Source organism: Sinocyclocheilus rhinocerous, unplaced genomic scaffold, assembly GCF_001515625.1.
Source record: "Sinocyclocheilus rhinocerous isolate Xijiao unplaced genomic scaffold, SAMN03320098_v1.1 scaffold1243, whole genome shotgun sequence".
Lineage (NCBI taxonomy): Eukaryota > Metazoa > Chordata > Actinopteri > Cypriniformes > Cyprinidae > Sinocyclocheilus > Sinocyclocheilus rhinocerous.
This window is the reverse complement of record NW_015626033.1, coordinates 2,918,589-2,946,366: the sequence shown is the minus strand read 5'-3', so window position 1 is coordinate 2,946,366 and position 27,778 is coordinate 2,918,589. Positions and strand designations below refer to the sequence as shown.

Sequence of the window (27,778 nt, the reverse complement as noted above, 5' to 3'; positions counted from 1 at the left end):
GTTCCGGTCCTTGAATTTGATTGGCTGAGCTGCTTTCCAAAAGTACTGAATTCATAACGGCACTTGGACTTTTCACTGTTTGTATCACTCCGCTTATTCGTGTTCATGGAGGAGCAGGTCGAAGTGGAAGCGGAGCGAGTGCGCGTGTTTTTTTCTTGATCCACGATCGCTCGGAGCGGGGAGTAAAACCCGGAGCGGAGTGCTTACAGAACGCGTTGGGTGGGGGAGGGGAAATCTATGTCGCTCTGCTCCACCCATATATTTAGTTTGTGCGTTGCTTGGCGATAGTACAAAATAAGCTTAGATTTTTTTGTTCTGGTACTATTTTCGTTGACGAAGAAGAAATGTAGGACTGGTAATTTTTTCTTTGAAACGTAGATGTCATATTAATTGTTTATCGAACAAGCAATATCACGCTTTCAGCGTGGTCGTAATTACCTGATATGAATACTCCTGCTCGTGTAATATTGATTAAATAGTCACGGTTGTACTTTTACAGCTGAGACTCTGAATGGGATATCCTGCCGTTCCTCTCCAGACTGCAGTCGCTGCTGTCCGCGCCGTTACAGTCCGACCACGTTCCAAGCATGCTCTGCTCCACTGAGTTCCCAAAGCCCCCGGTGCAGCGCGACAGATCGCACGAGCTCACGTGCAGCCTGCGTTCCGCCTGCCTAGGACAAAACAACAGCCTCTTGAAGGCTTTCCTGAAGTCGGGACTCCGACAGTATATGATGGGGTTGAAGGCGGAGTTCACGTACCCCAGCCAGTTCAAAAACACGAAGAGCTCCTTATCCACCATCTGTGCGCAAAACACCCGCACCACGTTAACGATGAAGAACGGCAGCCAGCAGAGAGTGAACGTTCCCATGATTATTCCCAACGTTTTCAGAGCCTTCTGTTCTTTTAAAGCCAGGATCTTGGTGGTTCGTTTTCGGTTAGGTTTGCAATTAGTACCATGATTGTTGTAGAACCTTCCCTCACATTTGTTGATTTTGTTCATCTGTTGTTTGGCTTCTCTATACACTCTGGCATATACGAATATCATGACTATTAAAGGGATGTAAAACGATATAATAGAGGAGGAGATGGCATATGCGCGGTTGGTGATGAAGTCACAGCACTCGGGATTGCCGTAGCACGCTGTCTCTTCGCTGTCCCGGGACCAGTGCATTAGGATGGGTGGAAATGACACCAGAGCTGATATAGCCCACACCCCACAAACCACCACCTTGGCTCGTGCTTTTGTTAAAAGACTTTGATAGCGAAACGGAGAGATGATGGCGATATACCTGTCTATTGCAATTACGCACAGGGTCTCGATGCTCGCCGTGACGCAAAGTACATCAACAGATATCCAGAATTCACAGAAGAACGATCCATACATCCAGGCTCCTCTAACCTCCAAGGCTGCACCAAATGGCACTACCAGTAACCCCATGATGAGGTCTGCGCACGCCAGAGACACGATGAAAATATTGGTGTGCGTCTGGAGCCTCTGATTCCGGGCTATGGCGACTATAACCAGTATATTTCCCACTACAATGATGAATACTATCAGACCCATGATGATTCCCATGCCCACAAGCCACTGTTCTGATAAATTAAGATCCACCGTGGCGCGTATAGAGTCATTGCTGTAGTTTACGGACGGTAAACCGTCTCCCATGGTGTGGAGAAATTAAGCGCGTTCATTCAGAACTTCAAGTCCTGTGTGGAGCGCTTCCATCCGCGCGGACAAATACAACGGTGATGTCACAGGGGTGCACAGCCAATGGCGCTGCATTTCTAAATTGTAAGTCTTAACTATCCGATAAACACAAAGCGCCGCGCAAAAACAAAACTCCTTGGTCCTACCCAAGTGAGGACATTGCGCTGCGCTTTTACGCATGGTAATTACAGAACTGGTAGCAAACCGCACATGTTACAGAGGGGTCCAAAAGTTTGAGAGCACGTGTTTTTCACCTTTGAACTGGGAAATAAACGGAAAGTTTAAGGATTTTAAAAGTGTAAGACAGTATTGGCAGTATGTCAGTAATGCCATAAAATTAACATAAACACCTCAATGTACATAACTACTAATAAAAAAGTGATATTAAAGTTTTAAATACAATCTAAAGAAAGGTCTGTGCAAATAATTTTGTGAATGCCCCTTTTGAGAATTGGACTACTTTTTATTAAGAATAATAAAATAATGTTTCACTAATATTTTACATATAATTCTGTACTGTGTAATTTATACATTTTACATCTAAAAATCTTTTTACAGTGCTTCACAGAAAAATGTAGGCAATTAAAAATAACAATTTTGGTAACACTTTACTTTAAGCCTTTATGTATAATGCATTATAAAGTAAATGTAGTTTTAATGCATTAATTATGCCTTATAATGCATTGTACAATCTCATGAATAATTGTAACAACAGTTAATACATTATAACACTTATCAAGTCATTGCTACATTTTAAATTCGGTTATAATTATTTACAACAAGATAAAATGTATTACAACGCACATTATCCTCCAGTTTCACAGACGAGGCTTAAGGCTAGTCCCAGACTAAAATGCATGTTTGAGCTGTCTCAACTGAAAATATCTTGCTCTGACATATCTTAAAATATGTCAGTGCCATTGCTCTATATATATATATATATATATATATATATATATTGTATATAGTGTATGTATATATATTAATACATATCACTAATCACTTTGAAGTGATGACACTAATCACTTATGAAGTGGCTTATGCCATCCGAAATATTACATTTACCCAGTCATGTGCTACAATGCTTTGAGGTTATAGAACAGCAACAATCATTTGCTGAATCATTTGATCCTCTTATCTCTGTGTGAATGGATTTTTAACCATAAAATTATATTTTAATACTTCAGCAGAATTATATAAATTGCATACTTTTATCTACTTTCATGCTTTTTACATTAGAACCATACTTGTGCTGTTATGTGCTACACTTGAAACATTTATATTTCACAAAATCCCTTTATAGTGGAAAAAGGTTCTTTAGGAAGGGCATCCGGCGTAAAACGTGCCAAATCAGTTGTGCGGATCACTCCGCTGTGGCGACCCCTAATGAAAGGGAGCAAGCCGAAGGAAGAGAGAGAGTGGAAAAAGGTTCTTTAGATATTAATAATGTTCTTCAAACTATAAAAAATGGTTCTTTGGGGAACCGACAATTGTTCTATACGTTTTCTTCTAAGGCATTTTTATAAAAGCTGCTTAAATACCTTCATTTAACTAAGGCCTAGTCCTGGCTTAAGCTAAGCCCCGTCTGTGAAACCGGACCTATGAATAATTACAATGCATTATACCCCTTAATAACCCTTTACAATGCATTATAGCCTACATGAAGGCTTTAAGTAAAGTGTTACCACAATTGTATGTAAAACGTGCCAAATCAGTTGTGCGGATCACTCCGCTGTGGCGACCCCTAATGAAAGGGAGCAAGCCGAAGGAAGAGAGAGAGTGGAAAAAGGTTCTTTAGATATTAATAATGTTCTTCAAACTATAAAAAATGGTTCTTTGGGGAACCGACAATTGTTCTATAGCATCGCTGCGAGATCCCCCTTTGAAACATTTATTTTTAAGAGTGTAAACTCATGTAAACGTCAGTGCAGACTTCACCAACATCTGGAAAATAATATGCAACAACACTGCCTGACAGCACAATGCAATTACAGGGCCCCTGGACAGATACGGTGCATGATTGCAAACTTCACAATGCTCGATTCAGTTGTTCTATAAACGTGCCCCGGCACTTTCCTGGACCAATCACCACCAGCCAAGCTATAAAAAGAGCCAACAGTGGGCCACTTGCTTTCCTTATGAAAACGAATCAGCCCAGGCAAGAGGTGTTTTTCTAGCAGTAGGAAGCTGTTACTGTAGATAAGGTCATAATTGCCCCTCCTTATAGCTGGGACACAGGCAGGCACATTAGACTAATGCTGCCGCTACAGTAGGGCTGGGTGGTATATCGTTACCGCGGAATAAAGTGTCAGTCGTTAGAGATTTTGCTATATCGTGTATTCTGCGGTATGCAAATATATCTGCGTAACATAGTACTACTAAAAAGTTATATACACCTTGGAGTGACAAGGAAACATGCATGAATGAGCAAATAAAGAGTGGGATGCACTTGATAGTTATTAAGTGCAATAAGCAGTGAAAAAGAACTCAATGCGGTGCTCGTGCTGACTGACACACACACTGAGAAAGCACCTCTTTCAGACAGCAAGCGATCGCCAATTTGGGACTTGCATGATGTCTAATAAAATTATTAAGCGCAATAAGCAGTGAAAAAGAACTCAATCCACTGCTCGCGCTGACTGACACACAGCCGAAGCGCGCGCACTGAAAGCCCCTCTCTCAGACAGCATGTGATCCAAAAACAGATCTCTTTCGTGCTTGAATGGTCAAATACGCACACAATTATGTCAATATGCCCGTCGTGTGGAGTATTCGCGTAAACACAGTCGGTTATGTGTTAAATAAACGTAAATAGTCGGGTGAAAACCGGATGTGTATCAGTTTGGATCGTGCAGTTGGTCTTAAAGGGACAGCAGTCTAATTTACCTGCTGCTGGAGATATTTGCATAATGCGCCCAAATGTGCACGCATAGAAAGAAGGCGTGGTTTCAGTAACTGCAGTTAGTGTTGAAGCAGCCATGTCAGGGAGACGCTGTGTGTTTCTTGGCGAAAGCAAACGCACTTTATTTGGCCTTCCGAAAGTAGATGCATTTAGGAATCTTTAAGATCACTTACAACAGAACAGCAATGCATTTTATGGACGACCGTTTCGTGAACCTAGGAGAGGAAGTAATTCTGACTTTGCTATAATCTGGCACTGAATCAGCTACTGTTTTGTTATTAGTATTTTAATTTGCTTCTTTTTCTTATTTTTAATAACAAAAAAAAAAAAATAGCCATATCGAGATATATATCCTTATCGTGAAATAAAAATTCTCATACAGTGAAATAAGATTTTGGTTGCCTACCTCTCTACGCTACAGAATTTCTCTCTCGTTCTCTTTTACATTCCAGCATTGTAGAACAGCACTCTGACCTTTTCTTGCTTTATTCTTTAAAAAAACCCAACCGCATTAGCAGTCCCAAAAATAAAGGGATATTTGATATTGTCTGCACCGACATGTAATAACGTAGGGTCGGTACCTACACACTTTCAACCCTTTTTGTCATTGTTTGATCCATCAGATAAAGTCCTGGGACTCTTGTGAACGGAATGATCTCACTATTTGTAAGTGAGCGAAAGGAAGTCTACTCATGTTGCATGGCTACATGTGCTGGTGCAGGATGCAGGGCTGATAGTTTCTATAAGGAGAGTTATGCAATCTATGTAGCATAAAAAAAGTCCCATTCAGGTACCAATGCAAACTGTGACATGCACACATTGGAGTGCTTGGAATTGTGGGTAATGCAGTTTAATGATGATTGAAATTAGAAAGGAAGAGATTAAGTCAAATGAAAAGTTATGAGGCCCATGAAAAAAAGCAATGTGGCTTCATTATCCTAAAAAACTGGTGTTCCCAAATGTTTTCATGCTGGTATAATCCCCCCAAAAACTCTTTAGAGAAAAAATATGAGGAAAAAAACTTTTGTTTTCTTGGTTACACTTAATAGGTCTCCAGTTGTTAACATAAGCAATGAAAAATACATCTAAAGAAATTAATAATCTTAATTAATGTACATTCCAACATTTACTAATACATTATTAAAATCAAAAGTTTTATCTGTTAATATTATTTAATGCAGTTGAGCATGAACTAACAGTTGATAGTCATATTTGTTACTAATGTTAACAAAGATGAAAAAATACTGTAACAAATGTATTGTTCATTGTTAGTTAATGGAATAGTTTACCCAAATATGAAAATTTGCTGAAAATTTACTCGTCCCAAGGCCATCCAAAATGTGGATGAATTAGTTAATTCATCTGAACAGATTTGTAGAAATTTAGCATTACATCACTCACCAGTGGATCCTCTGCAGTGAATGGGTGCCATCAGAAGGAGAGTCCAAACAGCTGATAAAAACATCACAATAATCCACAAGTAATCCACATGACTTGTAAAGTCGTGTAAAGGGAAAAGCTGCGTGTTTGTAAAAAAAAACAATAAAAAAAAACACATTAAGGTGTTCTAACTAATAGTAATAGTGTTTTTTTACTAAACAATTTCATTGCATAAGGCTTCGGGTAAACTTTAAAAATCAGTGTGAACAAAGACAATATTGTAACGTGTAGAAATATAAATAGCTATATTAAAATAACAATTCAGTAAGTGAGTCATATTTTGTTGATTTAGTAGCTGGATTTGCTGAGTTCATTTAATGAAAGATACTTTGGAAAAATTCGTCAGACTGATTCAAAGTGACAACTACTGTTAAATAGGTTGGGACATTATGAGAATGCTATATAAATTCCTCTCTCCCTCCTTTTCTTCCTATAGTCACACTCCTCTTATAGAGCAGATGAGGATTTGAGCAACAAACTAACAGTTTATACCGGTTTATTCACAATGGCTTTCTGCATTGCAGACGATTCTTAAGCCATAACCACAGCTAATAAAACATATTCTGAATTTAAATTAGCCCATGCAAGCCCAGTGTTAAATACAGCATGGAAAATGAACATTCTTCCCAGTATTATCAAAATGAAAGGATTAAAGTCACACAGTCTTATGTAAAGTACTGTGACAATTATGTAAGCGAAACCCAGGTAACTTTTCACATTTCTATTCACAGCAGTCTAATTGTCTTTAGTTTCATGCCGATTTATTAAAATTCACAGAGCACAGTTTTCAAGTCATGGTAAATGTCTTCAGAATATTAATACTGGATCATATTAAATCACATATTTACCCAAACAACTACGCTGAATAATAGACTTTCATTATCTGACCTACAGAAGGAGATCTGTTGTGGCTTTGAGGAGAAATAAATAAGTAATACAATGCTTAGGAAGCGGAACTACAATTTAAAGGTTTCATTATGTCTTGTGCATCTTTTAAAATACGAATTTTGATTGAAATACTTGTTCCAGACATTCATAAACTCTTGAGGGAGCCCGGATATGCCACATCTGTCTGTCAGTCTATATGCTTCACACTCCATATGTTTCATGCATTCCATACTGTACGTTTACACTCCTGGAAAATATCACAGATCAAAAACAGCATCTGTCTTCCCCTCTTCCTAAAGGAAGGAAGGTTCAAAGGGTCATTATCTGACAAACAGCATGCTCCGATCTCAGCATTGGCTGTTAACCTCTGAAAACATGTTGTTCATACTATGAGCTACACATATGCAAACATAAACATGACTGCAGCTGAAAGTTCATTGTGTTCGCTTCGAGGTGCGTTATTGAATGGTTGGAGCTTTGGAAGTGTATATACAGTATTTTACCCCAGAGAGACAGATGTCCATTAACTTTTAAACTTGCATTTAATAGCATTTAAATTGCAGTTAACTCAGCAGCTGGTGGGATTATAATGAAAATGTAGTTCAGCTAACCTTAATGTGAGAGTATACTGAGAGTACTTATTAAAAAATAATGGTTCTTTATTGGCAACTATGGCTCCATGAAGAACCTTTAACATCCATTAAACCTTTTCATTGTGCAGAAGGTTCTTTATAGTTCAAAAAGTTTCTTTAGATTAGAAAAATCCTTTTGGAGTCTTATTTTTAAGAGTGTATAATGAAATTCAGCGGGGTTCGGTGTTCTTTTGGACCCCATTGACTTTAATGGAATGGAAGAAAACAGTTGCGATATTTTTTTAAAATATCCTCTTTGTGTTCCACAGGAGAAAGTCATACAAGTTTGGAATGACATGAGGGTAAATAAATGATTTTCAATTTATGGTGAAATATCCCTTTAAGCATGACGCAAGCCTTAAATGTGCTTTAATCAGCACATTTGACATGCTCTTCAATATCATTCAGCAAACTCCATCATACAGATTAATACTGACTCTTCTTTCAGGGTTAATGTGAGCTATACACTACATTAAACACTAATAAGTATGGTGCTTTGTCATGCACGACTAAGAAGGTCTTGGGTGGTTAAGATGTGGTTGCTATAATGTGTTCTGAGTGATTTGTAGCACATTACTATATGGTTGCAAGGTGTTGACCCTCCATCAATGAAAGTCTATGGCTGTGTCTCAAATGACATACTGTACACCAGTGGTTCCCAATCCTGGTCCTGGAGAACCCCCAACACTGCACATTTTAGATGTCTGCCTAATCAAAAACACCTGATTCAGCTTATCAGCTCATTAGTAAATACTCCAAAACGTGTGTGTGCGCGTGTGTGTCAGATAAAAGAAACAGTACACAGGCAATATACTGAGATAAGGCAACACAAGGCATGTCCGAATCCAAAGATAGTGTCACAACCTGAGTACTAAAATACCTTCATATGATCGGTTGAGCTAAAAAATACAAAATAGAATCTGAAAGTTGTGGTTTTTGGTCAGTTTGTGTAAAAAAGTGTTTTTGACCAACTTTTTCCACGTTTGATTTAATTTATAGCAACAAATTAATATTGTATGTTATTAAATATTCGCTTAGTTATCACCAAAGCTCTCTCTCTCTCTGTTTTTGTTGTAATTCCTTTATCCTTTAACCTTTATGTTGCCTCTGAAGTCTATCTGAAATTAAATGTGTGTAAACGCTGCCTGCAAAGTCATTGCCTCATAGGGCAGCAAGGAAACAAGTCAGCTGCCTAAGCTTTCGGACACAGCCTTAGAGAGCTAGGTGAGTTTGAGCAGGGTTGAAGCTAAATTCTGCAGCAAAGCTGCCTAGCCATTCAGTATGCAGATTAGGATGCACATTTTCTTTCACATATTTTATTGTTTTCCATCTGCAAATCATAAATCTGATCACTTAGAAAGGTCTAAACAAAGAAATAAGCACAGTAACATTGAGACCGAGCCTTAGTTTAAATTGAATGGCTAAGAAGTATGGTTTTACTTGAGCTAACTATAGCCTGACTGGAGTGCTATTAACTGTGATAGTGAAAGTGATTGAAAAAAGAAGCAAGACTCACAAGAAGGTTAAAAGTCCTGTCATTGAATCATAACTGAACCTGAAAGATTAGTATGAGGGTTTTACAGACGTTTTACAGACTGACGTTTCTGTCAACTAACACGCACAGTATCACAAGATCTAAGCACTGAGGCCTTGAGCTCATATTGTTGCCTCTCTCAATCACCCATGGCATTCTTCAGATTATTTCAGTGCTATTGGAAAATTATGGATGATTCTGGCAAGAGAACCAGTGTTTTTTCCCTCCCCCCAAAAATGGCAAGAATGTCTTTGATAAATTCATAAATTGTCATAATGATGTGTGTAATCATCTCAAGAGTGCAAATGTTCTTTCACTGCTGCTGGGAGCTGTTGTGATGAAAGCAGATGCGTGTCAAAAAGCAGCCGTCTGATTGACTGCCTGTTAAATTCTAATGTTCTATTTCTTATTTACGCTTCTGTTAATCCTGCATATGGACTCGGGCTCTGATTCGTAATGTGTTTTCTGGTTAAATATTAGCCTGTTGCGCAGTAATGGGTGCTGCAGCTTCTCTGGGGGATTCTTGCGAGTGGAAATAAACAACATTCTGATGGCATTCGGTGTTTGCTGAGAGATTATGAGGATCACATTCAGCAGCACAAAGCATATATTTTCACAGCTCAGCTTTATTTGGAATTGCTGAGAACATTAAGCCAAGGAAAATGGAGCGTGGTGGCAATACCGGTTGCAGACAGCCAAACACTTTAACATTAGTTAATTAAATAGGTATACTACAAATTATTATTATTATTTTTAAAGAAATTAATACTTTTTTCCCCAGCATGAATGCATTAAATTTGAGAGACAGTAAAGATGTTTATACTTTCTATTCATCAAAGAATCCTGAAAATAATGTTTTATGGTTTCCACAAAAATATTAACATTTCAACATTGAAAATAAATAATACATCTTTCTTGAGCACCAAATCAGCATATTAGAATGATTTCTGAAGGATCATGTGACACTGAAGACTGGAGTAATGGCTGGTGAAAATTCAGCTTGGCTATCACATGAATAAATTACACTTTAAATTATATTCAAATTGAAAACACCAATTTTAAATTATAATTTTTTTTCACAATATTACTGTATTTTTGGTCAAATAAATGCAGCCTTGTTGAGAGCATAAGAGACATTAACATTAAAACATCTTACCAACCCAAAACTTTTGAACAGTAGTGTATAATTAACGGACAATATACAATACTTTTACACCATTTATTAATCAGTGCGCATATATATATATATATATACAAACAAACACACACACACACATTTACATATACATTTTCAGGATTTCAAAGTTGTATGAACTACGTTAGGTAAATATATTATGAAAAAACATGAATTAACAATGATCAACGGTATATTTATATATTAACCTAGATCAATAAATATTGTAAAAAAAATTTGATTCTAGTTAATGATACCTAATATTTTATATTAACAAATCAAATCTTGTTCTAAAGTGTCACTGAAAAAAAAAACTGAAATCTTTATCACCATGAAGCAGCTCTGCTGGAACAGATGGTCTTTTGTCATTTACAATGAATGCATTGGTCCTTGAATGTAGTGAGGAGGATATGAAAACTCTGAACACATAAATGCTGGGCAAGTAAACTTTATTAGACCACTGCATCCAATTAATCTGTTAAAGTGCAGAATTTGGAGGCTGTATAAAAGAGCTGCCCTCAAAAGGGAGAGATACATTTTGTTTTTATTAAATAGTTTATGTGCTAGAACTGCCACAGGAAAAGCAAGCAAAAACAGCAACAGAACAAATTTAGTGGCCATTTCTACACAGTGTCTAGAAGAATCACCTGGTCTGATTCACACTCTCCAAGTGCATGATCTGCAAGCGCCTGATCTATGATGTACCAGCCAGCTTTAGAAACACATTGTAGTTCCATTTTTAATACCTAACAGCACTAGAAGACTATAATTTCAGAAAACATTAATATGTAGATGTAAATGGCTCATGATTCCATTCCACAAAATACTGAACACTGAAATTAATGTCACCGCTTGATTTCCAACACATAATTTATTCATATAAAGTGTATTGCTCATGGAAAAGGCACTTAAGCCTGGTAAACAATAATAAATAATGCCAATTAAATAGCATTAAGTCTGACTGCTCATTTACAAGACAGTATCATACGGTTAAGAAACAAAATGTGCAGTGCGGGAAATAATAATAATATCAGCCAACCCAACCATGAAGGGCTGTCAGAGCAGCTGACACTGGCTACATGTTTACACTATGCTGCATAATTTCAAATATTATTGTGTGAGAGCAAGTGAGTGACGGACTGAAGATGGCTGATAATGATATCAGACTATTTAACAAGCTTAATTAAGCATGTGAAACATAGCAGAACCACAAAAATATTGCTGATGAGAATGAGGCACTTTGTTCAATATTTGTCAAGATTTAACAGTCAGATCCTGACTCTACAATTGGTACTTGCAATCCGTCATTAGCCTGATGACGAGCATGTGAAGTGTCTGATTACTACAGTATGTGTTAACCGCGGGATGTGATTTGAATGTTAATGGGATATTCTCCTAAAAAATCATTTACTCACCCTCATGCCGTTCTGTTTTTCTTCTATGGAAAAAAATGTTTTTGTCTGTATAATGAAAGTCAGTGGGGTCCAAAACTATGGAAGCTTGTTTCCGGAATATAAAAATAAAAAAGGTAATTCTGACATTTTTCCTCTCACTATTTGGACTTGTGAAAAAAGCCAGAATTGTGAAAAAAAAGGTGTGAGATAAAATTTTAATTCTGTGGTGCAACGACATGATGTTTAGTAAATGACAATTTTAATTTTTGGATGACCCAAAATGAAAATTCTTTCAACATTTACTCACCCTCAAACATCTATGACTTATTTTCTTCTGAGGAACATAAAGGAAGATATTCGGAATAATGATGGTATCAAAACAGTTTTGATTCCCACTGACTTGCATTGTAATTTTTGTCCGTACAATGCAAGTCAACAGTAACTGAAATTGTTTGGTTACCAGCATTCTCCAAAATATCTTCTATGTTCCACAGAAGACAGAAAGTCACACAGTTTTGGAGCAACAAGAGGATGCGTAAATTATGACAGAATTTTCATTTTTGGGTAAAGTATCCCTTTAAATGTGCTCCAAGATCCTTTGGGTGGACACTTGTTTTAAAAGGCATGCTCAAGCATCACAGCAACAGAACCTTCCTCAGATGTGGAATCAATCAGAAGAGGCTGTTTGAAGGACACTGCCTTCATCATACAAGCCCCGCCCTCAGAAAGGCAGCAGTAGACCCAGGCGTCGAGCATCAGCGTGGGGTCTGTGGACGCAGGGGCCACTGGGATTGATGAGACGATCGAGATGGGTTCAGAGAGATCACTGATGCTCCCCGTCACAGCTCGCCCTTCCAGTAACCACTCATTACCTGCCGAGAAAAACAACACGGCTTAGTGTGCGGTCAATGGACGATTCCTGTAATGTTTGATATTTCTGGCTTATGTTTGTATGAAAGGCACTGGTTCCTACAGCACCATGTGTTTGGGTGTAAAACAACACATATACACCTGCCAACGCAATGAAATATTCTCTGGCAGTTGATGGGGACTTTCAGTATGCATACAAACACAATTTCAGTAGGGAATCATGTACGCTAGTGGTTCATGTTTCTGCAATGCCGTGTGAACTAGGTGTGTGTCACTGGCCTTGAATCAGAGGGAGGCTACTAAGACAAGTGACGGATAGAATTAGGACAGTGTCCAATCAAATGATCCCCAGTGAGACTGAACAGGAGAGGATGTGAGCAAAGACCTACAGGGCTGACCTACGTAAAACATATGCACAGAGCACAGACCATAAACTGTCAGAAAAATAATTCTGAGGGCAAGGTTTACACATTTTTGTCAAACTCAAAATTCAAACGGTCTTTCATTAAAATAAATGACACCATGTTTGATATTTTATCTAATCTGATATTCATCATTTTTAAATGTTGCTTAAGTGTGCAAATACCTATTTACAAATAAACTAAAAGCTGTTCTCTTTAAATTCATGCAACTATATAACTAAGCCTAGATTTTAAAAAATATATAAAATCACATGTATACACACACACACATATATATATATATATCAATCATTCAAATGCTCACCAAAGCTGCATTTTTTATCAAAACAGTAATTATTATTACAGTAATAATACAGCAATATTACTACAATTTAAAATGTTTTCTATTTTACTATTTTGTAGAATATATAATTCATTCATGTGATGGCAAAGCTGAATGTTCAGTAGACATTCAGCATGATCCTTCAGAATTCATTCTATTCATGCTGATTTGTTGATCAAGTAACATTTCTTCTTATTATCAATGTTGAAAATGTATGTCTTAATATTTTTGTGACATTTTTATCTATGAGGGCAAGGTTTACACATTTTTGTAAAACTCAAAATTCAAACTGTCTTTCATTAAAATAAATGACACTATGTTTGATATTTTATATAATCTGATATTCATTTTTAAATGTTGCTTAAGTGTGCAAATACTTATTTACAAATTAATTATAAATAACTAAAAGTTGTTCTCTTTCAATTAATGCAACTATATAACTAAGATTTTTAAAAATATATAAAATCACAAGTAAATGTACATATAAAATCATAAAAATAATGGTCATATTTTTTGTCACTTTTGATGGCACTTTCCTCAAGACTCCATTAATTTCTGACCCTGCTGATGTAACCATTTACATAATGATAATAATTTTCCAGGGGAACAAATTACAGGAATTCAATCTCACACTTGTATTTACATATAACACACAAAACAATTAACACTACTAACTAGTACACATGCGAAGCCACCCACAAACAAGCACTCACGGTAATTTGGTGCATAATTACAGTCAATCAATCAAAGTCAGACAGAACTATTAGTTGCCGTTTCTGAGAATTTAACGCCCACAGGCAGTCAGGCTTTTTTGGTCCTAATGGGTATCTTTGTTCTAATTATGCAGAGTAGCCCCCCGGGACTTTTTGTCACTTCAACTATGACCACTTTCGTCAACTAATTAGGTGCTTGTTTATTGGATTTTAGAATGTTTTGGTGCGGACTGCAGAGCGTAGACAAACAACCAGTGTGATGAGCAGAAGTCGTCTCTGGTGACTGGGCTGATTATCAATCATGGAAGTTGTGCTTTCGGGTGGGATTGACGTTTTTGTGAAGAAGAACTGAGAGAAAAGACAACAGGAAAGACAAATGTTGCAGCAGACGGATGGAGGGTGAGGCAGAAATGATGATGCTAAAAAGAGAGAGAGATAGGAAGGGTAAGATAGAATGAGGGGTTGATCGTGTGTTGGGATGCATAAAGGAATTGTTTATTTATCCTTGGATCATCTCCCAGTATGGCCAGCTGGTCCCTGAAGCCTGCTGAAAATGTGTGAACACGGCAATCCAGCAAACAGAATACTACACAGAGGAGCCCCAGAGGAATAGTGTAAAAGGTGCGAAAAACCGCATGTAAACAAACGCGTTTTACATAATATGCATGGTAAGTGATTGGCATTGAGAGCTAGTAAAGATGCTCTTATTGGATACATTTGATTTTGTACCTTCTGCAGATAAGCACCAGAAACTAGGGGCTTCTTCGGTCAGCTTGGTCCCAGCCGGTAGTGCCAATTTCAGCAAAAGTGTCACTGAGTGTCCTGAAGGAACTGTGATTGATGGCATTGTAAAGACTGGGGCTGATTTGGGAAGCTTGGGAAGCTTTCTGACCGCAGGTGTGTTGCTAGTGGCGGTTGTGAGGACAGCATCAACCTCTTGCTGAACTACAATGGGAAACTGGCGCAAAAAAAGAGAAAACAATAAAAAAAATAGTTTAGAATGACAACTGACAAATGACAACCCACATGTAGGAACTCACCAAAGAGACAGTTTTGGTCTCCAGGTCCAGGACTTTGATGCAATGGTTGTTGGTGTCCGCCACATACAGCAGCTTTCCTTCTTCACCCAGACACAGGCCTCTGGGTTCATTGAAGCTGGACTCCAGAAAGCTCGGGCCAAGTCCGTTCCCAGCCTTCCCTGTGCCTGCAAGCACCCTGCACTGCTTAGTCTTCGGATCCACCACTTTGATCTACAACAGAGAAGCTCTTTCATGCTCGCGGAGTCAATGACCATTGGTAGTTAAACTAAGTGCTTGCCGATTCAAAAACTTGCACCATTTTTTGTGGTTAAAGGAATAGTTTTCTCAAAAATAAAAATTTGCTGATAAATTACTCACCCTCAGACCATCCAAGATGTAGAAGAGATTGTTTCTTCATCAGAACAAATTTGGTGAAATGTAGCATTACATCACTTGCTCACCAATGGAACCTCTGCAGTGAATGGGAATGAGAGCTGATAAAAAACATCACAGAAATCCACAAGTAATCCACACAACTTAAGTCCATCAATTAACGTTTTGTGAAGTAAAACTTTAAACTATTGTGAAAAAGTCCATCCCCTGTTGTCTTTAAAATCCACCGACATATTTGTTTAGAACCGTTTTGGCTTAATGGTGCTTTATCTGTGCATTTTCCTCTCCTGATTTAGACAAGACAACTTTTTCACCGGAGAAAGCAACATTAAGGATAGTCTCTCATTCTGACGGCACCCATTCACTGCAGAGGATCCATTGGTGAGCAAGTGATGTAATGCTACATTTTTCCAGATCTGTTTGGATGGGGGAAAAATCCTTTTACATCTTGGATGGCCTGATGTGGAGCAAATTCTGAGTAAATAAGTATGAGAATTTGGAAAGTTTCACAAATAAAAAATAGAAGAGAAAAATAGGAAATAATAATAATAGAATAGGGTTGATCACAAAAACATACTTTTGTCAAATGTTTTCTTTAAAAAGTGTATTTAAGCTGTATTTAAAGAGGTGGTTCATTGCGATTTCACTTTCTTAACATTAGTTAGTGTGTAATGTTCCCACAATCAAGCCTAGAAAAAAAAAACAGTGAACCACCCCTTTAATTAAAAATTACATTTAGTCAGATTTTATCTAATCAGTTTTTTTAATTTGATTAATTTACAATTTGATTAATTTATGCAAATGCAGGCTATAACCTCTTCATGAAAAGAAATTGTTATCTTTGACTAATATTTACATTTGTTTGATGATCTGAAACATTAAAGTGTGACAAACATGCAAAAAAATAAGAAATCAGGAAGGGGGCCAACACTTTTTCACACCACTGTATATATATATATACACACACATTTACTAATTTAGCAAGTTATTTAACTAATTCAACAATCCCCAACTTTGTTCTAATGTATTTTAGCTTTAAAATAAAAGTCACTCAATGGGACTTCAGTGCATTGTTAGCGTGTCTGGTGCAGAAAGACTGACCTTGTGATTGTAAGAATCGGCTACATAGAGGAGGCTGCTGCCCTCATCCCAGGACACTCCTAATGGATGCTGCAGTTTTGCATCTATGCCTTTACCATCAATGTCTCCAAACGCAAACAGGTTCTGCTCAAGCAAAAAGAAAACATAATCTTTAAAGGCCATGCATGATTTCTTGACTGCTTACACATGCGAAAAACGTTACGCTTTGGTGCAAAGTTTTGAGAACGTATAAATGAGCCTTTTCTGTATATTTACTCAATCACAGCGCTGCGGTGGTCTAATGTTCAAAATAAGTCACTGAACATCACAAGGGAAGAAAAAAAGCTCATTAATTCCAGTGACCAAATATGGCGAAACCCAATCCATTCTCATTCTCTGCCAGAAGGAAACTCTGGAAATCTAGCAGATCTGAAAAATGTCTTGACTGCTCCAAGGAATGGAGAAAAATAGTTTCTCATTCAAATCGCCTAGGTTCATTAAGTGATAAAAACTGCTCCACGACTTTTATTAAACGTCTCCTTGCATTACAAGTAAGCTTTGGGATCTTGTAGTGCCAAACAAACTTGCACAAAAAAGTGCTTTACACCACATACAAATGTGGCATGTAATCAACTGTGATAATTTATGACCCCATAAAAATTCAAATCTCTCCATGTGGTGTGTTTTTCCACACACTCCTTCCCTTATAAAGCATGTGCAGGGAAGACAAAGTGCTCAGTAGAGAGAGAAATTATCTGATACTGATCAGAAGAAATAAAGGTCTGCTTGACCAAAGAGCAGAGTCCTCTCAAGAAGACATCTTTAAACACCTTCTTCCTTCCAGCTTCTTTCTTGGTATCTGACTGGATTATAAATCATTGCATTAACCCGGCTAATAATGTATAAAGAACTTGCTAATAAATTGGACTCTTTATATACAGTAGGTTTATAAGCTTTAATTTACTTAAAAACAGCTTGTTTATACTGACAACTTTTATAAACTTGTGCTACACAGTGAGCTTTTTACCCATAGTATTGTTGTTTTTGGGTGAAAAGTGACTTAAATAATATCAATGAAATTGCTAAAAAAATTCTATATATAAATATTAGAAGAAAAAACTAACTAATTAAAATGAACTAAAATAAAACAAGTTGAAGCACTAAAGTTACAAAAGCTAAAACTTAAATAGAAATAAAATAAATTAAAACTAAATACATGACAAAAAATCTAATAAAATTGTTAAAAGCACATAACTAAAATCTCTAAAACTAAAATTAAAATAAAACTATATAAAAAAACGATTAATAAATACTATAATAGTATACAAACAATACTACAACAATACATCTATTATACCAGATATAATTTGGCATCAATATCATTTTTTAAATCAGTATTACGGGTTGCAAAACCACAAAAATGGGTGAAAAACACATATCTTTGACATGTTAAACTGTTCAGACCTGTAAACATGGCAGGCAGGGCTTACCAGAGGGTCTCTCTCTCCCCCCACCACATGTTTGACTGCTCCATCCTTCAGCGAAAGGCTACGAATGGTGCTGCTCTCACTGTCAGCGATAAAGAGACACTCCCAGGGCTCTGTTGGGGCAAGAGCCAGGCCTGACGGCTGGGCCAGACCCGCTTTATGAGGATACACGTTATTTCTGTTCTCCTCATTCCCACTGCCCGCAAAGCGCACACATGTTCCTTTTTTGCTGTCGCTGGAAAAGGCATTAGATAAAGATGGTTAAGTCTGATTAGAATGATTATATGGAACAGTTGCTGCTCTTAATTTGGCTGACTCTAAAACAAAAGCCGGAATTGTGACAAAATAACTGCAATTTTGATCTAATAGCATGTAAGAGACCCCCCCAAAAAATCTCTGGCAAATGGTACCAAAAAGTCTTAAAATCATTATATTTATTAATTATTCCCTGAGACATTAAAGCTGTTATCAGTGCTCGCTACACCTCTAAAAACGTCAAGAGAAATGTTACATTTGCGAACAGCACACCAAGTTCATTTTGTATCAGGACGATCAGAACGATTTCCACCAACAGTGAACTGTGTGGCTGCCCAGAAAATGACATCACTTGGGCAGTGCCGTGGCCTCTTTACTTGAACCCTGCCTTGTCTGTACAGAACTGACATGAGGAGAACACTGGGAGAAGAGCTCACCTCCCTTTGGGAAGCTTCCCGTCCTCCAGGAAGAGAGCCCAGATCTGATGCGTTCCTGCCATGGCTATCCACAAAACATCACCACCTGCATAAACATGAACACACGCTATCAAATAGTAAACAGCTTACATGTTTACAACATATTAATGTTGATTATCTTGCTAAAAATAACAGAACTAATTCTTAGTCGAGCACGCATGAAACGAGTAAACAAGTTGTCAACTTCTAACTCGCATAACCTTCATATCACATTTGATCCTTTTTGGCTGCATGGCGATCACTTTATTAGATCTCATCCATGCATGCAAGATCATTCCACAATGTAAATGAGACATTGCTTATATTCATATCCAGTAACATATGGTATCTGATGTAGGTGTCTGACTCGACCACCTGTCCCACAAATGTGTCCCATTACAACAATAATAGCAAAAATTCCATATTATACTATAGAGAGAACCATTGGTCTGTGGAAAAGTAAAAATAAATAAATAAATAAATAAAATAAAATACTTCAGTAAATTTACTTCAATATTTCACCCTAGAAATAAGGAGCCTAAAGTTGATTACAGGACAAAAAAATAAAATAAATATATATATTTATATTTTTTATATGAATATTATGTAATATATTTATTATTTTGTTTTGTATATTGTTTATAATATTTTATAAGTATATAATAACAAATAATATTAAGTATAAATTAATAATAATATTAAACAAAAGCATAAATTTTATCTCTTTTCCTAAATGTATTTAGTTTGATTAAATAATGTTTTCTAAAGGTTTAGATTTGCCTCCATTCACTGACTCTTTATGGAAAAAAAACAATACAAAAGTGACCCTGTTGTTATATTCCATTTGTGGAATGTGGCAAAAGAAAGTACTGAAAGGCTTTAGAGCACTGGAAATAGCATCAGTGACAACAGCAGATGCATAAAGGAACAGGATACAGCAATATCTTATTTTCTTAGCAGGAGAACCTGCAAGAAAGCAACCGACTGTTCAGGGAACAGACCTAATGCACAGCGGGGACCATCAATGAATGTGCTCCAAACACACGCTGACTAAATCAAACACACAATGCACAGACCACTTTAAACATCTCGCTCTCTCTCTCAGCTAATGCTGGCCACATCCATTTCTTCAGCTGTTTAATGGAACGATATGACGGAATAATGTGTACTGATTAAATAATGCCTTCAAATATAAAGTAGGAATTTTAATGATGTTTTAGAAGCATGTTAAATTACGATACAGCAATATCTTATTTTCTTAGCAGGAGAACCTGCAAGAAAGCAACCGACTGTTCAGGGAACAGACCTAATGCACAGTGGGGACCATCAATGAATGTGCTCCAAACACACGCTGACTAAATCAAACACACACTGCACAGACCACTTTAAACATCTCTCTCTCTCTCTCAGCTAATGCTGGCCACATCCATTTCTTCAGCTGTTTAATGGAACGATATGATGAAATAATGTGTACTGATTAAATAATGCCTTCAAATATAAAGTAGGAATTTTAATGATGTTTTAGAAGCATGTTAAATTAAATTTTCTAGACCTGTGGGACATCTTGTCCAGGGCCGGTCTGTATAAGGATATTACTGTGAAACAAAAAGATGCAATCTTTGATGAAAACAGTTCGTTAGAGGCGCCATTTATCAGAAACCACAGCCACATGAGTGCTTTCTGATCATATCACCTTCTATTTCTTTGGGGTTGTGGGTTTAACTCAGGCAACACCACAACATTCAGCTTTGTGTCTCTGGTTAGCAACTGACCGACCCTGCAATTTCCTCCAGGGCCGCTTCCAAACAACAAGAGGCCATTTTAGCAGAACAAAGATCTTTTTTGCACCCCTCACCGTACACACTTGTGAAAATCAAAGGCGAGTGTGGTATCTACAAAGCGAAGACTTCTGAGAGCAACCTGATTAAAGATTCCAAGATGGACAAGACAGATAGAGGGAAGATGTGAGAGGGATGCATAAAATGCTCGCAGCAGAATAATGAAACGCAGATTCACAAGATATAAAATTTTATGAGCAAGGTAGAAAAAAAGAAAACAGAGTGATCCTAATTCTAAAGGAAGGAGCAGAGTATACTAGAAGAGGATGAATAGTAAAAGTACCTGACCTGCTTTGCCAAGGGTAACATCCCAGGGAGAGCTGATTGGCTGTTGTGGTCCCAGTGCACCGCCTTCTTTATCTGTACCTTGAACGCCAGTGCCGGCTAAGGTTGAGACTTTTCCTTCTGAAAGGTTGATCTAGAGAAGGAAAAAAAGTCAGATTCTATTGAGGACAGACACAAGCGGTTTTTCAAGCACCAATCAGAGTGAATTTGGGTTAGAGTTGCCAGCAGGAGAAATAGCTTGACCTGATTCTGCTGATTTACCTTTCTAACAAGGTGGTTCTCAGTGTCAGCCACGTAGACCATGTCTCCCTTTATGAACACCCCTTGTGGGGAGCTGAACTGTGCCTCAAACAAATTTCCATCTCGTCTCCCACTTGAGGGACCTATAAAGGCAAAGATAAACCAGTCTAAAAGTAGACTAAAATAGCCTCAAAACATTCACCAAAAAGAAAATTAACAGATTTTCTATATTTAATATATAGGGCAGTTGGCAACCCTAATTTTATGGAACCATCCTGCAAGGGAACAGAACTGCATTTCAAGGACGGATGCAATTTGCCCCTTATTTTAGGGTGTAACACCCAAACAGGTACAAATAACAAACTTCATTCCAGCAAAGACATTCTCTCTTGCAAAAAACGATTCTGCTGATTTACCTTTCTAACAAGGTGGTTCTCAGTGTCAGCCACGTAGACCATGTCTCCCTTTATGAACACCCCTTGTGGGGAGCTGAACTGTGCCTCAAACAAATTTCCATCTCGTCTCCCACTTGAGGGACCTATAAAGGCAAAGATAAACCAGTCTAAAAGTAGACTAAAATAGCCTCAAAACATTCACCAAAAAGAAAATTAACAGATTTTCTATATTTAATATATAGGGCAGTTGGCAACCCTAATTTTATGGAACCATCCTGCAAGGGAACAGAACTGCATTTCAAGGACGGATGCAATTTGCCCCTTATTTTAGGGTGTAACACCCAAACAGGTACAAATAACAAACTTCATTCCAGCAAAGACATTCTCTCTTGCAAAAAACAAACAAACAAAAAAAAAAAACTATTCTAGTTATTCATTCAATTTTGAATAATAAAATTACATACATTTAACCCTAACCCTATTTATCACATTACTAGTTTTATTCATTAAATTACATGGCAAACTAATAAAATGTATACATTTTAATTGAAATAATATTAATATATAAATAACAATTTTAATGATTTGAAAGAAGTCTCTTATGCTCACCATGACTGTATTTATTTGATGAAAAATACCATAAAAACAGCAATATTATTGCAATCTGAAATAACTGTTTGCTATTTTAAAATATTTTAAAATGTAATTTATTCCTGGGATGGCAAAGCTGAATTTTCAGAAGCCACTGCTCTAGTCCTCAGTGTCACATGATCCTTCAAAAACCATTCATACATGCTGATTTATTGTTCAAGTAACATTCCTTATTATTATCAATATTGAAAACAATTGAGCTGTTTAATATTTTGTGGGAACTTTTTTTTTTCTTAAATTTTTGTAACAATATAAATATATTTTACTGTCACTTTTGATCAATTTAATGCATCTTTGTTTAATAAAAAAAAAAAGAAAAAAAAAATTATTTCTTTTTAAATCTTACTGACCCAAAACTTTTGAACGGTAGTATGTGCATGAATTTTAATAATAATTAAATGAAGATCTGATCTGAACGCATGTCAAATTATATTATCAAAAATAAATAAATAAAGAAAGTACAGAAAATTCTGAAACTAAAATGCAAATTTTCTAATGTAATTATGCACCATAAAGAAATTGAGAGTGTCCCTGTTTTCTTTAAAAAACAGAACAAAAGCAGTGTCCCCTGAATTTGATAACTTAACTTAAAAAGCGTGTATTAACAGGTCTTACCCCCTATACAGTGCAGCACCTGCCCAGTATTGGAGACCACCAGTACCCTGTGGTGTCCTGTGTCGGCAATAGCCAACCGCTTGCTACTGGGGTCCATGGCTATTTTCTCAGGGAAAGAGAGGATGGAGGGAGGCAGGGAGTCTCTATACAGTTTAATTCCCACATCATGGTGCTTGAGCAGCCCTTGTTCTCTGTAGTGCTTGAGGGCAGCAGCAGTGAAAAGGAAGAGCTGTTCTCGATGGCCTTCACCCACCAGGGAGAAAAGCAGGTTCCCTCTGGGTCCCAGCAGTACCAGCGTGGGCCAGCAGGACACCTCCAGCTCCTGCCACAGACAGGCATCGCTGTCGTTCACTACAGGATGGGTGATGTCATATCTCAACACCGCACTGCGTACGTTCTTTAGGACCTTCTCATTGGGGAACTTAGCCGAGTGCACACCTACAACAACCAGACCGTCTGCAGAGATGGAAAAGAAGAGAAATGCAAGATATATAGAGGGTTTGACACTGAAGAGGAGGTATGATAATCTTATCCTATTTTAGGCTTCTAAGATTGATAATGATGAAATTAAAATAAAAACAAATAAAAAGAATACTTTATCATCTAGCACTTGATACTCTCTTTGAAGACCATCTGTAATGGAGATGAAAAAGAAAAAAGTTTTTACCTACCAAAACCTACTGGCCTTAGTAGAACTTTTATTAAAATGCCCTGAGGTACATTTAGGTTTCAAAGTTATTCTAAAAGGTCCTTTATAAAGAACGTTTATGAAATCATTTTTAATCTATCGAGGTCTGAACCTAAATCAAAAGGGAACGATAGGAAAGTGGCTTTCATTTAATTATTTAAATTTATTTTTTGCCTAATTATGTTTTTTGTGGATGCTTTTTTTGTTCGTTCAAAGAAAATCTATTCAGGTTACACAAAGCTGTTCATTCTTATCTCCTCAACAATGTGTGGAAGCATGTTGCGTTGGTGTATGCTTCTGACATGTTTTATCCGAGTCCTTGAACACTGAAAATCCCAAAGAACCATCTTTTGTCCGTGTGTCAGCGCCTTGAATGTTTTCAACAGTACTAAACCTCACTCTTCATGAGTCACAGTTCCTTTCTTTTTAAAAACATTCAGTAAAAGAACAACAAAGTCTATCTGGAACAAAAATGTCTGTAAAGAGGACATGAAAATCAGCATTTTACTTGCTATAAAAGTCCTCAATGTACTAGACATACTGTAATAATCACATTGTAAAACTCCTATCCACTCATCCAACGGAAACTAAGCAGAAATCATCATATTGACATTAAAAAAACCATTTAGGAGGAGCCTTGTTACTGATTAGATATGCAACGAGGTTAGCCAGTCATAACACATTTCATTTACATAGAAGCCTTACTGTCCACAATGAAAGATGTAATGCTGAACGACATAGCATAAAAATACCCAATTAAGACATGTTTAATAAACAGTTATGTGGAGTGTGTGTTTAGACCAATGGGATTCAAAGTGGGCGGGGAAACACAAACCTACAAAAAGGAAAACTAAGGGACTGACAACGTCATGTCACACATTGCTTATCAAGGTCACAAAAAATGGAATATATTTGATTGCTTGACACTTTATGTATCATCTGCTTAGGACAAAGTGTAAAGGCTGCTCACACCAGAATTAATTTTAATTCTATAAGAATGGGTAGTCCACAACGAAGAGGAACAATATGGTTGGATTCACGTCCATAATTTTTTCCAGCTGATGAACGATAAAAACATTTGACAGCCATTTAAGCTCTCCAGCATTTAAAATCAACAGATGACATATCATGCACACTTATAATAAACAGAACATTATCTTGCATATGTGTGGACACAAATATAGTTACAGTTATTTTTCTTGTAAATGGGCCTTAAGGGTCAGAGAGGGTGTGAAAACTGGTCAAGTTAACAAGTTAATCGGCTGTTTTTTAATGCAAGAATCCTTAACTAGGATTATAAATATACACACAAAAAAAAACAAAATGCTACAAAACAAGTATAGAAAATGTAGGCCCCTTTCAAGAAATGAGAGTATAAGAATCCCAGAGGTACATATCCTAACAAAGGCTACTGCATGCAGAATGTCAAAACCAATCAAGGAAAAGACAGGAGTCTTGATTGGGAGCTCATTCAGCCCCCAGGCATCCCATTATAACCAATGCGCTCTGTTTGTTCCAGTCTCCTGCACTACGCTATAGTCTGTGCTCACTCCGCTTGACTTTGTCTAATTTAACAAAAATGTCAGCGGAACTTCTCCGCCTCGTCACTGGAAGTGACATTCCTCCATTCTGTGTCCCTGGGGTAAGCGACACAGTCACTGATGATTGAAGCAGACAGACAATGGTTTCAATAGGCTCAGCAGCGGAGACAGGAAGCACACGCACGGGGGGCCAGTGTCCCATTTCAGTATGCTTTTAGCCTGCTTCCCCTCTGCCTATAAATGCATTTGAAATACACCTGGCGTAGTCAAAATGTGCTCAATGTTTTTCTGTATTCTTTCTCATGTCTCTCCAGCTGATTTCCCCTCAGGGGAGTAAATGCATGCTAAAACCAGCACTTCTGCTTATGATGAGGAGTATGAGAGAGAAGTATAAGTGTAACCTATGGAATATATGCAGGTTTTAACAACAAGGATTGCTTGGTTTCGATACGCGTGAGTTTAAGCTGTTGCCTGCCCCATCAAACTAGAGCTGTGTCGTCACTACGATTTTTGTTGATTATGTACATGTGTTTTTAGGAAAATAAATATTAATAATAATACATGAAGCTGATTATTTATTCAATATATATAAATTTGTTAAAGAATAATAAATAAATTAATAACAATAAATAAGTTAATATAATACTATTATTATTAATATTTTAAGATTTTAGTATTGGAAACATCAAACAAGTCAGCATGTTTATGTTATAAAAACTCTATGCTTACTGTAAAAATTCCAGCAAATAAAACTAATAAATATTTATTTTCTGTAAATGAAATAATTTTTATGGTTGTATTTTTATGGAAAGATAATTTTTATGGTTGTGCCACTGAAAATAGTGGCAGGGCAAGAACATTATTATTTTTTTTTTAGTAGAAGTTTAATAGAAATTGGAAAGAACCAACCCAGAGCCAGCCAACATTAGATGATGTGAGTAAAAACATCTCTGTTTAATAATAAAAGGCCACTGTTCTGCAATATAATCAACAATAAACCCTAATAATTAATGAGACGTTTGGAAGAGTGGTGGGGACTGGGGAGGCATGTTCTGAACAGCGGTAACAGAATTTACCAAAAGAAGTGCCAGCGATGAGTTATGTGTGAGGTATGCTAGAGAGTGGGCTGACGCCTGCCTGGCCAGTTGCCCCGGATGATCCCACAGAAGTGGCCACCGATGGGCTACTGACAGCTGGAGCTGATAGCACTGAATGCAGAGCTGCTACAATAAGCTACAGACCCTTATAATAGTGTATCTATGTTTAACTCTCTGCCCTCGATCTGGTCTCTGTGGATATTTAAAGTCTCCTATCCGATACAGTTGAGAGATAATGGGAATGTGTTGCTGGACCAGAAGAAGTTATCAAGCTCAAAAGGCTCTCTCTTCTGCCCCAGTGAACCCTGGGAATGATTTACTATGGGATATTTGTAAAGTTCTCATCAACACAGTCAAGAAACATTTATCTGGATTGCCTATTTAGTACAGCTACATATTGTAAGATGCTTTTTGTTTACCTAATGATGTAAATATCTAATGTAATCACTACAAACATACTCTAAATCAGGGTAGATGCCATGTTTATCATATGGTATAATTTTACACTCTCCTTGTCTTTCACTGGTCCACAAACAGTCTCTAACGAAACATGTATCAGTCATACCTTCTATGGTGTAACTTTGCTCCAACTGGTGTAGATCAGGAAGTAGGTGCATGCAGTTTATGCAGCAGTAGGTGAAGAAGTCAAGCACCACCACTTTGCCTGATAGTTCCTTCCTGAGTGACAATGGGCCATCTGTGTTCAACCATTCCAGTCCTTCAAAACAACAATGGAATGGTTACAGTTTAACTATGACATATATTATGAAAATTTACATTAAATGAAAAATATATTCTCTTGAGGCATATAAAAATGTGTTGCTATAAATTATTCAGCATTTTTTGTGGTGGTGCCTTTAAAAAATTGGCAAGGCAGATACAAATCTGAACAGGATGTCCCCCCATGATAGCCTCCCAGAACCAACACTACAGTGTGAAACACTCACTGTTAATTCAATACAACATTATAGAGCAGTAAAAATCACAGAAGCAATTTGTGATTGGCTTGTCATGTTCCATAATGTTATTCGTTTATCTAAAACCACGAATCAATCTATGATTGATCTTAAGTTTCAAAGCCACTCCCACGAGATCCAAATACTGTATACATTCTCACACCCACTGAGTTCATTTACACTCTTACCTTCTTCAAAATCTGGTATAATTAAATCGTCATTTTCGTCTATTTTGTGCAAATACTGATGTACAAGATTTTCTTTCTCTTCTTGAGTCGTCGCGTCCTCTAAAGCATAGTCTAACTGGCTCTGAATGGGGAAAAGATCTGACAGCTAAAGTTATACTCCATTCTAAAATATAGTCAGCTAGAGAATGCTTTTCTTGAACACAATCTGTTATGAAAGGATTAAAATAAATAAATACACCTTCATTGCACCTTAGTTCACCCAAAAATAAAAATTGTCGTTTATTTACTCACCCTCATGTTCTTCCAAACCTTTATTAATTTCTTTCTTCTTTCAAACACAAAAGAGAATTGGTAACAGCACAGGAACAACACAGACCATTGACTTCTATTGTGTATATACAGTATATATATATATATATTACACACACACACACACAAAAACACATTTCTCAAAGTATCTTCTTTTATGTTTCACACAAGATAGAAAGTCATACTGTTTTGCAACAACATAAGAGTGAGTAAATCATGAAAGAATTAATTTTTGGTTCAACTATCCCTTTCAACTTCAGAAATGTGTCATGGTTATGAAATCAGAA

The 27,778-nt window shown here is 37.0% G+C and overlaps 1 protein-coding gene and 1 pseudogene across 1 annotated transcript; both read right to left on the bottom strand.

Annotated features, from left to right (window-relative positions):
• Nucleotides 1-1,726, bottom strand: LOC107707910 (beta-1 adrenergic receptor-like; annotated as a pseudogene).
• Nucleotides 1,727-11,761: 10,035 nt separating this feature from the next.
• Nucleotides 11,762-27,426, bottom strand: LOC107708141 (NHL repeat-containing protein 2-like). Its single transcript, XM_016512303.1, has 12 exons — nt 27,421-27,426; nt 27,183-27,327; nt 26,604-26,756; nt 22,713-23,168; nt 21,468-21,589; nt 20,815-20,944; nt 18,671-18,755; nt 17,982-18,213; nt 16,513-16,635; nt 15,040-15,249; nt 14,729-14,957; nt 11,762-12,544 (listed from the first exon to the last, which is right to left on the bottom strand). Exons 1-12 carry the CDS (start codon nt 27,424-27,426, stop codon nt 12,288-12,290), a joined length of 2,148 nt encoding a protein of 715 aa, XP_016367789.1. The 3' UTR covers nt 11,762-12,287.
• Nucleotides 27,427-27,778: the final 352 nt, after the last annotated feature.